Genomic DNA, 15,415 nt, shown 5'->3' with positions numbered 1-15,415 from the left:
ACGCGTTATCATATGACGTCCAATTCATGCGTCCGTCACAGATTCGCACGAGGAAGCTTGTTATCAACTTGTAAAGGGTATTTAAATGCGCTCTAATCAACATTAATACAGAATATTTATATTTTGGACATTTCGTTTTTAAATAAACCTGTCTAAAATGGCCACGTTTGAGTCTCTCGGACTGTGTGAGTGGTTGATTCAGCAGTGTAAGCAGATGGGCATCAGCCGACCGACCCCTGTACAGGAGAAATGCATTCCTGCCATATTGGAGGGTAAAGATCTACATCTGCTTTATAAAAACTATAAAACCAATGAAAATGGACAGATCACGTTCATTAATAGGCTTTACATAGATCATTAGAAGTATTAATTCGCCAGCACATGTGGTCATGGATGGCACAATCAAACAGTGTCTTTTCTAAACAACAATAACAACCAAAAACTTAAAAGTGTTTATTCTTGGTTTAAAATTGTCTTAATATTTTTACTAGACATTATTTTGGAGGGGAAATTTTATATTTTTGCTTTTGGCACAATAATAACTATGATTATTAGACTATAATAAAAATTATGTTTTGTTACTATGTATGCCTTTATATTTCTATTATTACATTTATACAAAGCTGTTTTTTTTTAAAAGTTATTTGACTGTTGTTAACCTTTCTGAACAGAATGATGTGATAATGTTTATGAGTAATCTCATTAATGAATAATATATAATAATAATAATAATAATAAGCATATGAATATTATAGGTGCCCGATATATCTGTTGCATCTGTATCATGACCGGATTTACATTCTTGCTCTTATGGACAGCTACACATATCTGGCCTTTCATTTATAGTTTACACTCTTTAAACTCAAAACTAATGTTACTGGTAGAATTAAGTGTGTTAATAATGAAGTGTGATTGTGATTTCTGCCTGTCATCGAGGGTCATATTGAACAAAACCGAGTTGTTCTTTATTTTTTAATTTGCTTAATCCGAATTCTGTCTTTCACATAGGTCGGGATTGCATGGGCTGTGCAAAAACTGGAAGTGGAAAAACAGCAGCATTTGTTCTTCCGGTGGTGCAGAAGTTATCTGAGGACCCTTATGGTGTTTTCTGCTTGGTGTTAACACCCACCAGGTTTACTTTTATACTTTGTTATGATTTTTATTGCCAGAACATTCAAATCTTTATTAACATAAATATAGAGGTTGACCGATAGGGAATTTTTCCAATAATTATAACTACGTTGGCCGATAATAACCGATTAATCAACTGATAGTTTTTAACATGGATACTGAATTAAAACAAACATAAAATAGTGCTGAACTTTATTTAAAAAATTGAAAAACAGTACTGAACCATGATAATGTTGTGTACTATTCAAATATAAAAAAAATAATATATTAATTGTACCTTTATCATTCATGTTAGTTCACAGTTCATTAACTAAAGAGAACAACTTTAAAATGTATACAAATTTATTAGTAAACATGTATTAATTTGTGTCTGTTTTCTGTCCAGAGAGCTTGCTTACCAGATCGCTGAACAGTTCAGAGCATTAGGGAAGCCCCTAGGCTTAAAGGACTGTATCATTGTGGGAGGAATGGGTAAGATAATATTCAGAGCTCTACTTGGCCATCCTTTAGGGCTCATTTATTCACAAAGCAAAAACAGTGCTTGATGTTTATAGAAAACTCATTTATAGAATGCATATTTATTAGGTATGTAACGATTCACTCGCAACCGGTTGAAAATCGATAAAAATGTGTGACGATTCAAGTCGGTTGAAATGTTAAACGAATCACGATACACGTTTTAAACAGCAGGGGCGTTTACTGTAGCCTACTGTGAAGTTGTGGCGCTTTAGAGGCACAATAGCAGCAAGCACACACGAAGCTAGCGAGTGTTTTCACTTCATTAATGGAACTTGAGCTTGTGTGAGCCAAGCTCAACTTCCATAGGAATGAACTGAAAACACTCGGTTTGCTCCGCTCGCGCCGCGCCAGTGTGTGCCATAGACTGGTGTGCACGCGCCGTCAAACACATTGCGACGGCAAGCGTAGATGTTGACTCATTCAAATCGGAGGTGTGGCGGCATTTTGATTTTCCGTAGACTAATAATAATCACCACCGTGAGAAGCACCAGTCACCTCCGTTTTCATGTAAAAGGCATTAATACGACAAGTGCGAGAGCCACGGAGATCACAAGGTGCATCAGTGTTTCCGTGGCAACCAGGTGTTGTATTTATTTTACTATCTCTTTCTCTAAATGTGTATATGGATATATATATATATATTTTTATATATATAATTTATTGATGGTTATGGCATATTTTTCTAAATGTGTGGGGTTTTTTTTACCCTTGCTACTGTAAGGTTAATGATACAAATTATAACAAAATTAAAACCCTTCTAAATGTGGTAGGCTACTAATTTTACTAATGGTATAGTCTTTTTCTTAGTGTGCAAAGGTACCAGTGTCCACCCTCTTGACCAGACAGACAGAAAGACTGAGTTGAAACAACCTTGAAGGGATTTTTTTTGTTTTTATTTCAATGTAGTTTTTTTATTTGACAAATATATTTTAAAATGAAAAAGAAATGTGCAGCATTTTGTCTGAGAAATAATAAAAGGGACACTTTTTCATTTATAATTTCTTAAATTAATCACTTGTTAAAAAAATCGTGAGAAAATCGTATCGTGAAACCAGTATCGTGAATCGTATCGCATCGTGAGTTGAGTGAATCGTACATCCCTAATATTTATTAGTGCCCCTATTATGCTATTTTTTAGGCTCCTAATTTTTATTAGCAGGTCTCCTACAATAGGTTTACATGCATCCAGGGTAAAAAAAAACAAAAAAACTTTTATTAACTCTAATATTAATATACATTGCAGTATCACCTCTTTGTGACTGAAACTGTTTTTGATGAAGGATTCAGGCTCTCTAAACCTGTCCTTTCTGAGAGCCTACTCTGCTCTGATTGGTCAAATGGCCCAGTCTGTTTTGATTGGTCTACTGCTTACAACTCATGCTGGAAGCGAAACACCCATTACTTTTTCTGAATTTCATCTCCAGAAGCTTCCTCAGCACTTGACACACCGTGATATGAACAGTAACGATAGCGTTGGTTTTACCGCATCAATTCGAGCCCGAGTCCTCATCCTTTGGAAGTACATGCAGTGGATTTGCTTTCGCAGCACAGATTATCGCTTCTTTTCAACATGTCGACTACACGAACCAAACTCTTCCTGGCCTCAGCTACAGAGTTTGAGGGCGGGTCAAAGTAGATGTTGTTGGAAGGCCATAGGCTGGCATTATGCAAATGTGTTACAAACATATTAGAATTAATGACGACTCATTTCAGGCAGTTCAAAATCGGTTCTTTCTTTTGGGAGACAATGACTCTTTGTTCATATATTGTGCACTTTGATCTTTGAAACTTTGCAGACGTTTTACATTCACACAAACCACTATATTACACACTGCATGAAAGGTAATATCCAAAGAAGTAAATTAGGGGCACTTTAAGAGACAAACTTTATTTTTTATTTTTCTTCAATTAGACATGGTCACTCAGGGTTTGGAGTTGTCGAAAAAGCCGCATGTTGTTGTTGCCACTCCGGGACGACTTGCTGATCATATCCGAAGCTCTGACACCGTTAACCTGAACAGAATCCAATTTCTAGTAAGATTTTGATGTATTTTTTAATGGTTGTTTTATCTACCTAAATTCTTAAGCTAGATTGTTTTAATGCAATTTTCATTGAATCGTTGTGATTCTGGATCTGTGATCTCTGCAGATCCTGGATGAAGCTGACCGTCTTTTAGAGCAGGGCTGCACAGATTTCACTAAAGATCTAGAGGTCATTCTCAGTGCTGTGCCCGCAAAACGCCAGACGTTGCTTTTCAGTGCCACGCTCACGGACACGCTACAGCAGCTGCAGAGCATCGCCATGAACAGACCCTTCTTCTGGGAGCACAAATCAGAGTAAGTCATGCTCAAAAGTGTGTCAGGAGAATGTTTTGAGATGTAAAGTAGAAAATAGGTGTGTTCAACTTGAGCATACCGATCATCAAAATACCTTGAGAGCGATTAGAGAAAAGACTCTGTATGTTTTTGAATTGCTCTGATGTCATACACCGATCGGTCTGTGCATCGCCGCTTGAAGTTGAACATGCCTATTAATTTTTGCTGCCCTTGGGTGCGTTTATCAAAAGCATCGTTAGCCAACTATGGTCGCAGGTTCTGTCGTTATCAGCATAGTTCAACGAGTTGCAGATTCCCGAAAACATAGTTCTAACGAACATTCGCAAACAGCATCGCAAAGTTGTATGGTTGGAACTGTGTGAAAATATTCACGTCTTGAGATCGGTCTAAGAAGATTCGATTGCTCCATTGTATGGTAATTTTCCGTCATGAAAATCTGTCCTCCATTTTGAATTCTCCGAAAAACCTACCTTTTTCTAACTCCTAGGCCGTTACTCCGATTTTCACAAAAATTGAACCAGATCATCTTCAGACTATGCCGACAAAAATTTATGGAATTCATGTCGATTCGGCAAACCGTTCTCAAATACCGCGCAAACTAATTTTACGTAGCGCTTGTGAGAACAGGCGTAAGGCTGTATCTCTGCAACACTTTATCGCAGAGGTCTTCAATCCTGCTCCTGGAGGGCCACTGTCCTGCAGTGTTTAGTTCCAACCTGCTTCAGCACACCTGCCTTTGTATATTCAAGCGATCCTGAAGAGCTTGATGAGCGGATTCAGGTGTGTTTTGATTAGAGTTGGAACTAAACTCTGCAGGACAGTGGCCCTCCAGGAGCAGGATTGAAGACCTCTGCTTTATCGTATACAGACCAAACTTGGTACATGTCATCACAAGCATGACTTGAGGCTACCTGCTGCGTTCAGCGCAGTGCCACCTACTGGTCCGGAGGTAAGAAAAATTGCTATTTTTGCTTATAACTTCTGAAAGGTTTGTCCAAAAATCATAAAAGTGGTCTTGTTAAAAATCTCCTTAGATTCCTGAATCCTTGCCGACTCCAACGATATCAAACATGCCTTATGGTTTGTGTAGAGTTGTGATTTAGCGCTTACAAAACATTTGCCAATATCTTTGAAACTGTTAGACCGATCCAGATGAAACCACCGTAGGTAGTTCGGAAACATAGGTCATTGACAATACGCTAATGCCCAAATGTCAAAATATTAACAGTAAGTTGCAAGAAAATGCAAACAAAGTCAGGTGTGGGTTATTGTGTTTATACACATAAATGTCTAACTCCAAAACAAAATGAAATATTTTCACCAAATTTGAAACGCACGTGTACACTCTGAGGACACATAAAAAAATTGTGGGATTGTGCCTCTTGTTGGCGCTATAATTAGCCTGGGAAAACCCAGACCACTTCCGGCAAATTTAGATTTGCTCTGCAAGTAGGTCTGGCAAAAAGCTCAGTGAAGTCCATTTCCAATCCGTCGAAATCGCGGCACCAATCAGAAACGTTGGGGCGGGCTTTACACGATGACGACAGCACAGCGACGGTGAAGCAGATTTTTTACATTTACAAAGATGGATGCCGCTGTGGAACTATGTGTGACGGTTATAGTTGAACACCGTCATTAGAACTCTATAACCGTCAAAACCATGTTATTAAAATATTTTTTTTTCACAAACATTTATCATAGAGAATGTTTAAATACTAATATCAGCTTACGAGCGAAACGGAGGTGGAGTTAGTGGTGCGATCGGAGGCTGCTACTGCTGGAGATGATTCGGGAGAGGTCTGTGAGAGATTCAAGAGGTCTGTGAGAGATTCAAGCCGAATCTGCCCGAGCCGTTCGTCTCACACCACCGGCACCCAGTTTGCGCGTCTAAATTGCAATGTTTTTTTCTGTTAAGGTTTTGTTTACTGTGTGTGATTTATTTAATGGAAAGCACATTCACTTCCAGTTGTCTTGCTGTTAATTTTAAATAAACGTAGAGCAAGTAGCTGATCAGTGTCTGCTCGTTCATCTGCATCGCTCTGATTGGTTTTAGGTCTATCCAATTGCTCCAAGAGGCATTTGAGCTACGTCCGTTGGTGACGCCCCTATGGAAATGATTTGTCTATGAAGCTTTGCCAGACCCTAACTCAGTTACAACTGAGAATGGTCTGGTTTTAACCAGGCTACGCTATAATAGAACAAAACATGAAATTTCCATTGACTTCAATACACGATTCATAAGTCATAATAGTCATCAGCACCATGCCTTGAAGGCACTCAAAAAGTTTTGGGGTAGCGCCACCTTGTGGTAAAAAAGTTATAACAAAATTTCCAAAAATGCTAATAACTTTTGAATAAATTTGCCTATTGTAATGACACTGATCTTAATAGATTCCTTGGGTTATGCTGAAAACATAGATACCAATTTTGCCATGGTCAGCCAACTTCCTGTCCGCCATCTTCATTTTCTTTTAAAAACTTATTTTTCAAACTTCTCCTAGATCGTGTCCGATTTTCACCAAAATCGTATCGTATCATCTCCAGACCGTGCCGACAAAATTTTATGAATTTCGTGTCGATAGAGACAACCGTTTTCGTATACTGCTGCAGCAAAGATGAGGTATGATGCCAAAATGACTATTCAAGGTTTATCTCTGCAATGCCTTGACTTATTGACACCAAACTTTATATGCGTCATTGTCACCTCCCTCTGACCACACCACATCAATTTCGTAACTGCGCCACCTATTGGTCAAAAGAGAATAACCATTAAATCATATTATTAGCGGCTGTAAATTTCACCCATTTTGCCTAAAATCATCTTAAAATGTATTTAATTGCTCATTGTTGCAGTTGGTCTGACACTCCCTGATATGTTGGCATGGTTTGTTGTCTTTGCGCTTGGCCCCGATAATGGCTGCTTGCAGCTATACTTTTACTCCTATATTTCATAAAATCACGTCGTTATTTTGGAGAAATCGCCACCCGCTCCGAGACGTGATACCAGTGTCTAATTCGTGAACAAGCTGATTTTTATCAACTAGCCTGTGAAATGAATCACTGAACGATTCATTCCTGAATTGGACCGACCTAAATTCCGATTCCATCTGTTCTTGAGTCAACAACTCACTGGCTGGAGCCCCTTTCACACAGAGATTCCAGAAAATACACTGATAATGTGTCCTGGGACTTTTTTTCCCACCAGGATCATTTTATATTGGTTCATTCACACTGCCAGTGATTTTCTGGAATCTGTGCATGCATTCACACAGATCCCATAAAGACACGTGCCATCAGGATGTGACGTGTAATGTATGGGTCAAAACGTTCCACTAAGCTGGCGAACGATCTCCGCTTCATGGTTCTTCCTTTGTTCCTTGACGAACACAAACTTCTTCTTTGTTAATGTGCAACGTGAATGTTGATTTTAAACCTACGGTCAAAGAGTCGCACAAAAACGACATCATTTCAATGACATATGGGTCATCACTACGACAGACCCCTTACGGCATTGGTCCTGCCTTTTGTTCACACATGGTGCGTTCCGGGATCAATCCCTGGACGTGTATGTGTTCACACAGAAGGCACTCTAGGAATTCTATGGCAATTTTCTGGGATCAACGCTCTGTTTAAAAGGGGCTTGATTCAAATGAGCTGGTCAGAGCGAGTCCCCAGTTAACAATTAGCTGAGTTCACAAGTCCGATTCAAAATGAGCCGAGAATAGGGATGGGTACCGAAACCCGGTATTAAACTGGCCCCGGGGCTGAATTTTGAAAGACCGCTGTATCCATAGACATCATATAGATAGACGCCCTATCGACCGCTACTGCCTATTGGCGCGGATGAGCCGTGGGGCCGCCATCTTAAACCGGTCACCCGCTCCGCTCAGTGTAATCTGTTTGGCAGGTGCAATGAGCTGCCAGCGCATTTAATTAATCATATCTCACTGAATACCGAACTGATTTTCACGCTGGTACTTGTGCTGCAAAGGTCATACACGTAGTTACGATACAGGACACATTGAATATTTTACTCACAAAATACAAACAATAGTACGGTAATGTTAAATGTTAAATCTTACTTGTGAAAAGTAATCCCCGAGTGATGGTCCGCCGATTTGAGCAGGAATATGCTGCACAGTGCTCTGGCATCCACTGCTGCTATGCAACGCAAATAGGAGTATGACCGGTTTAAGATGGCGGCCGCATTTCTTGCGCCACAGCGGCCAATGGGGCATCTAGTCTCTATATGATGTCTATGGCTGTATCGATAAGCTCGGACGTTATCGGTTCTGCTGTCGTTACCGCTAAACAATCGACGTAAATAGTTGGGAGAAAATGATCATGGTGCATCAGTCATCTATTAGATCTGCACTCGGTCTTAAAGGGGCAGCGTCTTATAAACCTGCTGACGATTGAGCCATTATTGTGAATCAAACAACAAAGGACAGAGAAAATCACGCACAGCTCTTGAATGAATAACTTAAACTTTAATAAGCATTCATCTATGATAAACTATGGAGTGATATTTTACATTTGATTACTAAATTAGATTTATTTTCAGACAGAATACTTACCTGAAAAGTAATTTTAGTAGACCTTCCTGAAATTAAAGCACTGTGTATATAATTTGTATCTTTGTTTAATTGTATTCTTTTTTTGACCATGTGTTTGTACTTGTTTTTGCTTATTGTGTCCTATCTCATGAAAAACAAAAAAGCCTGCACACTGCTGCATAACAAATATATATTTTATTGGTTTTGTTAAAGCATTGCTTTTTCTTTTGCTATAGATAGTTTACATTTCAAAATGTAAAGGAAAAGTTAATCATTACCCGAATGTTAAAAAAAAAACAGACACACAAAAAAAACTCATAAGAATACCGTTAAAGTACCGGATCGATACGCAGTATCGGTAAGAGTAGTACTATCGTTAAAACCTTAATGATACCCATCCTTAGCCGAAACCGGGAGATCCTCTGAACTTGAGTGCACGTGTGACTGATGATGTTCCTGAACTAAATCTGCTGTAAAAGGACGAGCTGTTTAAGCCCATTATATGAAATGCTTGAATGTGGACATGTCCACATTTTGTGTATTACTGTCTGAATGGGGTAGGTTTTAGTTAAAACATAACATTTAAATAATGCTCATGCATCTTCCCTGCTGCCGTAGCAGTTTCAAATTATATAGAACTAATATATTTGCATAGTGTGATGTCTGTTTATATTTGTCAACACATTTTGTTTTTCTTCATATTTTGTTATTTTCACTTGTTTGCACACTTGAATTATCAATAATTATCAGTAGTAGTAGTTATCAGTGTATGACAAGTTTCGGTAGTAAAATTAAACTTTTTCTTACTTGCAGATCAAATTCATATTAAGTATCTGCATAATCTTTGTTAACTAGTGCTGGCTACTTGAAAATTCATAATAATTCATAATGATGTGACCTGAGCTGTCATTTAAGCTTTATTTGTGTGTCTAGCACTTTACCCCCCCCCTTGCGCATTTTGTTGACAGACATCCATTTGTTTGTTGTGCCACAATGTTACTGCAGTCACTTCACTGTCCCTGTTCACTGTATTAATAAAATATATTTATATAAAGGAATAAATTGTAATTTATTCCTCTGATGGCATTTTCACCATCATTACTCCAGTCTTCAGTGTTACATGATCCTTCAGAAAATATTCTAATATCCTCAAGAAACATTTTTTTTTATTATTATTATCAGTATTGAAAACAGTTTGTGGTGTCTGTCAGAAGTTATTATCAACCTGCGTGAGCCAGGAGGAGAAAAATTCTTCCATTGTTTACTCATTTACTTCCGTTCTTACACACATTACATTAGTACATCACTTCAGGAACAACATCAACAGTTCTGACTCCCTCTTTCAAAATAGGGCCCTGTTTACACCTGGTATTAAGATGTGTTAACATTGTGCTTGGGACGTTTTTTTTGTCTTCAAACCAAACTTTTGTTCTCCAGCAGACAAAGTTTAAATCTCATCTGACTAGTGCACTTCCCATAATGTTTATGCATTAGGTCAGTAGGCGGAGATAGACGGTCTTTTGTGACTGTTTGAACTCATTTGAACTGGAAGTGGTCGAAAGTGAACAAGCTCAAAACCCTATACACACCTGTATTTAGCATCATCTACTTATGATCCGATCGACCAAAATGCATCTTAATACCAGGTGTAAACAAGGCCTAGGATTCCACAACACAGTTCACTCATGAACACAACATAGTTGTGCTGCTTAATTTTTAAGGGAACAGTCATACATTTTCTTTTCAGGATTCTTTGAATAGAAAAGTGTTTATTCGAAATGGAAATTTTGTTAACTATATATACACTGAACAAAATTATAAACGCAACACTTTTGTTTTTGCCCCCATTTTTCATGAGCTGATCTCAAAGATCTAAGACTTTTTCCATGTACACAAAGGGCCTATTTCTCTCAAATAATGTTCACAAATGTGTCTAAATCTGTGTTAGTGAACACTTCTCCTTTGCCGAGATAATCCATCCACTTCACAGGTGTGGCATATCAAGATGCTGATTAGACAGCATGATTATTGCACAGGTGTGCCTTAGGCTGGCCAAAGACTTATGTTGTAATGTAGGCAGTTACGTTGTCATTTGGTTCTGAAGTCATGCGCTAATTCAGAGATGTTCACCAACACTATTTTGGTGGAAGAGGGTTATCATGGGCATTAAAGCTGTTCTGACAAGGCCTAATATTATTTTATGTGGTATTGCTCTCTCTCACAGTGTGCGGACTGTAGAAGAACTGGATCAGAGATTCATCCTCACTCCTGAGAAAGTCAAAGATGCGTACTTGGTCCATCTCATCCAAAAGTTCCAGGATGAACATGATGATTGGTCTATCATAATATTCACTAACACATGCAAGTAAGTTTTCAGTTGCCGAAAAAAAACATTACAGGGTTTAACAGTGGTGCTTGGTAAGGCAAATCCCTACTATAAGTCTTCAACTTTACATCATAACCAGACTGCATGTACAGTGGGCATGAATGCTACCTCAAAATGGACATCTTGTTGAGGAGCTTTTCTAAGCAATCGGACTTAACAATTTACCTGGTGGCCAAATCCCATAGACTTGCATTAAAGGAGGAAACTGAGTCATATCTAAGGGGCTCTTTTGAACTGGTAAACCAACTGAACACCTAAATAACCTCCTAGAAAGTGCCCAGATTACCATAGTATTATGTTAGCAAGTTTGCACAGGCAAGCGCCACTCACATTTTCAAAAGAAAATGTATAAATATATTACTTGATGCCAATTATTTTGATAATGATGATATTGTTATGTGATATTGTGGTGTAAATATTCCAGGAACTGTCAAATTCTCACAATGATGCTGCGTGAATTCAATTTCCCAACCATCTCTCTGCACTCAATGATGAAGCAGGTAAGTGACACGTTATGTAGTTAAAATTGATTCTCACTCAGTGCCTAATGTCTACTAATGGCTTTTATTTTCTTCTCCTCTCAGAGACAGCGTTTTGCCAACCTTGCTAAGTTCAAGTCCAACGTCTTTAAAATTCTCATAGCCACAGATGTTGCTGCCAGGTACAGAGCAAACATTTCTCAACACACCTCACCATTGCTCTTTGCCATTTTTTAATTTATTCCACTTTCTCGTGTTTGTATGTGTTTGTTCTGTTCTTATCTGAAGGGGTTTAGATATTCCTACAGTGCAAGTTGTTATTAATCACAACACACCAGGTTTGCCAAAAATCTACATCCACAGAGTGGGTCGAACCGCTCGAGCTGGTGAGTTTAGAGCTCTATTAATATAACTGAATGTCAACTCACAGTTAAAGTTTTGTTATCTTGTATATTAGACATTGTTATTCTTCTCTGGCTTATGCCAATAAGCAGATTATTTTAATGTTAGGTCTAATATTAAAATTCTATACTATGTTTCTGTAATATGTATTAAACCTATAACACATTAAAAGACTAAAATCAGTCATTTTAAATATTCTAACAGCCTTATAATATACAATATAATTAAACCTTTTCTATAAAAGAATCATACGAAGAAGCAAAAATTACACATGAAATACAGGGGTTGGACAATGGAACTGAAACACTGGCCAATATATTATTGGATGATCGCGCCTATATATGCTGTAAGAGCAGAGTGTGAAGGTTGAATTAGCAGGGCAATCGCACAGCTGTACATAAAATATTGCAATACACACAACATAATGGGAGACATATTACAGTACAAAAGAGGACAAATTGTTGGCTCATCTGTGACCAGGACAGCAAGTCTCTGAGGTGTATCGATAACTATGGTTTTCAGGATAATGTCTGCATACCACCACACAGGATGAACCGCATCCAACAGGAGTAACCGTCGACGCAAGAGAAAGCTGTCTGAAAGGGATGTTCAGGTACCAACCTGGATTTTATCCCAAAAAAACATAAAAGCTGCCCAACTCGCTGCAGAATTAAATGCACACCTCAACATTCCTGTTTACTTTACATCGGGAGCTCCACAGAGTCACTTTCGATCGTTTGATCACTCGTGCCAGTGCCAAATGTCAGTTTCATTGGTGCCAACAGTGCAAATCTTGGGCTGAGGACCATGTGAAACATGTATTGCTCTGATGAGTCCAGATTGAAGCACGGAGTTGGATCACTGATGGTTTGGGCTGCAATATCATGGCATTCCATACTCTGCTTGATGTGCGCCACTGCCCAGGACTACCGAACCATTCTGGAGGACCATGTGCAACCTAATGTTTCAAACATTGTACCCTGAAGGGGGTTCTGTGTATCAGCGTAAAAATCCACCAATACACAGCAAGGCTTACATTTATTCATTTAGCAGACGCTTTTATCCAAAGATAAATTGGATCATTTATAAATTGGATATTGCATATACAATATGCAAGTGCTATGACCCTTCCCAGTTTAATCTAACACAGTACCTGTATTGTTTGTTTTTTTGTGACAGAATGGTTTGATGAATGTGAAATTGAAGCCAGATATTTTTATTATATTTTTGTGCTACTTTGGGGTATTTTGGAGGAGCAAGTCAGTATCATATAGAGACCTGGCCACTGTTCTGAAAGAATGGCTCAAAATCACTCTGGCCACTGTGAAGGACTTATATCTGTCATTCCCAAGACAAATTGATGCTTTATTGCCTACAGCATCAATAGCACAGTATGGCCCCACCATACTAAAATAGTATTGTGGTCTAAAACCAGGTATTTCAGTTTCATTATCCAACCCCTGTGTTCTAACATTTACCGTGAACTTCCAAGCTTTAAACTAAATTATCAACATGACATAAAGCGAATTTTATATATGCATGGAAAACTGGGATTTTACTAACACTGGGTCAGATGGTGTATTAGTGTTAGCCATACCAAGTGACACGTGAATTTGTTCAAAAGACCTGCGGCCACTTTTTGGGTTGTGAGTGTGACCGACCACGACCAGTTAAAAAACCACTGTGCTAAAATATATAATCTCTGATGTGACATAACATCATCTATGGTCGCTGTAAACTTGTTTCACTTTAGGGCTGCCTGGTTATTAAAAAAAATATATATATATATATATATATATATATATATATATATATATATATATATATATATATATATATATATATATGTGATTGGATACAATGCAGAACCATTGCAAAAACAATTAAACAATGTAAACAGCATATTTTGTAGCAGCAGGAGGACATCTTATAGAATTGCTGTAACAAATACAAATTGGACCATCTGTTTTATAACGTCCTCTTCCTGTTGTCCAGGCCGAAATGGTGTGTCAATCACTCTAGTCACACAGTATGACATCCACCTCATCAGTGCTATCGAGGAACAGACCCGTAAGTTCACAACTAAAACAGATTTTCTCATTTAGAGAGAACTTTACTCTAGAATATTGGGATACAAGCACTGTAAATGCAAGTAATAGTAAAGACTTTCTCTTGCTGTAAGAGTATGTTTATGATTACCATTTTGTGTGTTTAGAGGTGAAACTGAAGGAGTTTCCTGTTGAAGAGAAAGAGGTGTTGAAGATTCTCACCCAAGTCAACGTAACAAGACGACAGTGTGAAATTGTGAGAGAAGTTTTTTTTTTCAATTTACATTTTATATAACGCATGCGACCATAATCTTACAATTGTTAATTCTGTTACAGAGACTGGAGTCCACTGATTTTGATGAGAAAAAGAAGATAAACAAAAGGAAACAGATGATTCTGGAGGGAAAAGTGAGCTGTTTTATTCTAATTGCATGCTTTAAACATATTACACTATCAGAAGAGATTATAGATTATCAAAAAATATATATTTTGAAAAAATATATATATATTACTTTTTGTCTAGATTTGATGACATGATTTTAAAGTACTTGCAGAATGACTTTGTGGGATCTTGTGGTTCAGTTTTTTTTTTTCTCACACTTTCTTCAGATATTAAATAAATATAATGCATAAATAAACCTGAATTAACCATGTATTTTTTTTTCTCCCAACCTTCTTATGTATCAATCACAGGATCCAGATTTGGAAGAAAAAAGGAGAAATGAACTAGATAAGATCAGCAGAAACAAGAAGAAACTGAAAGGGAAAAATCAAGAAAGCCTCCAGAGCGAAAAAAAAAAAAAAAAAAAAAATGAAAAAACGACAAGTAGACTCTTCAAGTGTTCTTGATATTGTACATTTACATGGGTGTGTGTATATAGCATAAACGAATGTATAAAATATCTGTGATCAATATTTCAAAATAAACTGCATTTTATGCACTATGAGTGTGTTCTTAAATGAATAAACATATTGTAGCCGGGTTTCACAGTAGGAGGTTAGATTAAGCCTTAGTTAAATTAGAACATTTGACCTAATTTGGGGTGGGGTGGGGTGGGGATATGGTATTTGACCCCATTTTCTGGGAGCTTGGGGGTCACTGATAATATAGCCATCATAATATACCCACCACCCCTGAACCAGGTTTAGTTTTTTGTTGCTATGATGGTCCTAAAACTCCAAGGTTTTCTACATGTGAAATAGGGAAAACAATCAATTGTTACAAAACAAGCAAACTTTACCAAAAGTTTTTTGACAAACATCAATCACAAAGTTTCAAACAATAATAATAATTAAAAAAAATGCTACTAATAATAACTAACACCTCGTCACATGTCTTGTGTGCATCTTGAGACAAAACAATGGCTCTGGCATATTTTAAAATGTATCAGTGTAAGTTGTTTTCAGTTGCTCAAACAGGCATTTTAGTCTGGGATTAGGTATAAATCTTGTCTGTGAAACCGGCCCCGTGTACCGTAAATGTATACTATTATTGCAGTAAATATCACTATGCTGAAACTGCAGAGATAATAAATTAGTGGACTTTTATTTTGACAA

At 37.6% G+C, this 15,415-nt stretch overlaps 1 protein-coding gene across 1 annotated transcript; it reads left to right on the top strand.

Moving 5' to 3' along the window:
• Positions 1 to 4: 4 nt before the first annotated feature.
• ddx49 (DEAD (Asp-Glu-Ala-Asp) box polypeptide 49) lies at positions 5 to 14,797 on the top strand. The gene is made up of 13 exons (XM_077202751.1): positions 5 to 272; positions 1,009 to 1,132; positions 1,517 to 1,602; positions 3,563 to 3,684; positions 3,800 to 3,987; positions 10,768 to 10,908; positions 11,354 to 11,429; positions 11,514 to 11,590; positions 11,697 to 11,794; positions 13,806 to 13,880; positions 14,026 to 14,114; positions 14,195 to 14,266; positions 14,552 to 14,797. The coding sequence occupies exons 1-13, from the start codon at positions 158 to 160 to the stop codon at positions 14,705 to 14,707; spliced, it is 1,419 nt and encodes a 472-aa protein (XP_077058866.1). The 5' UTR covers positions 5 to 157; the 3' UTR covers positions 14,708 to 14,797.
• The last annotated feature ends 618 nt before the right edge of the window (positions 14,798 to 15,415 follow it).

Source organism: Siphateles boraxobius, unplaced genomic scaffold (assembly GCF_051911475.1).
Source record: "Siphateles boraxobius isolate OS27281-9 unplaced genomic scaffold, OSU_SipBor_1 5, whole genome shotgun sequence".
NCBI classification, from domain to species: domain Eukaryota; kingdom Metazoa; phylum Chordata; class Actinopteri; order Cypriniformes; family Leuciscidae; genus Siphateles; species Siphateles boraxobius.
Note: the sequence above shows the minus strand (reverse complement) of the source record. Positions and strands in the feature narration are given on the sequence as shown.

What these genes read in the sequence shown, in the direction of transcription:
- ddx49 (XM_077202751.1), top strand. Translation starts at nt 158, where the DNA reads ATGGCCACGTTTGAGTCTCTCGGACTGTGTGAGTGGTTGATTCAGCAG. An exon ending in TATCATTGTGGGAGGAATGG is followed by an intron (nt 1,603 to 3,562) that starts GTAAGATAATAT and finishes TTCTTCAATTAG; the next exon opens with ACATGGTCACTCAGGGTTTG. An exon ending in AGATGATTCTGGAGGGAAAA is followed by an intron (nt 14,267 to 14,551) that starts GTGAGCTGTTTT and finishes TATCAATCACAG; the next exon opens with GATCCAGATTTGGAAGAAAA.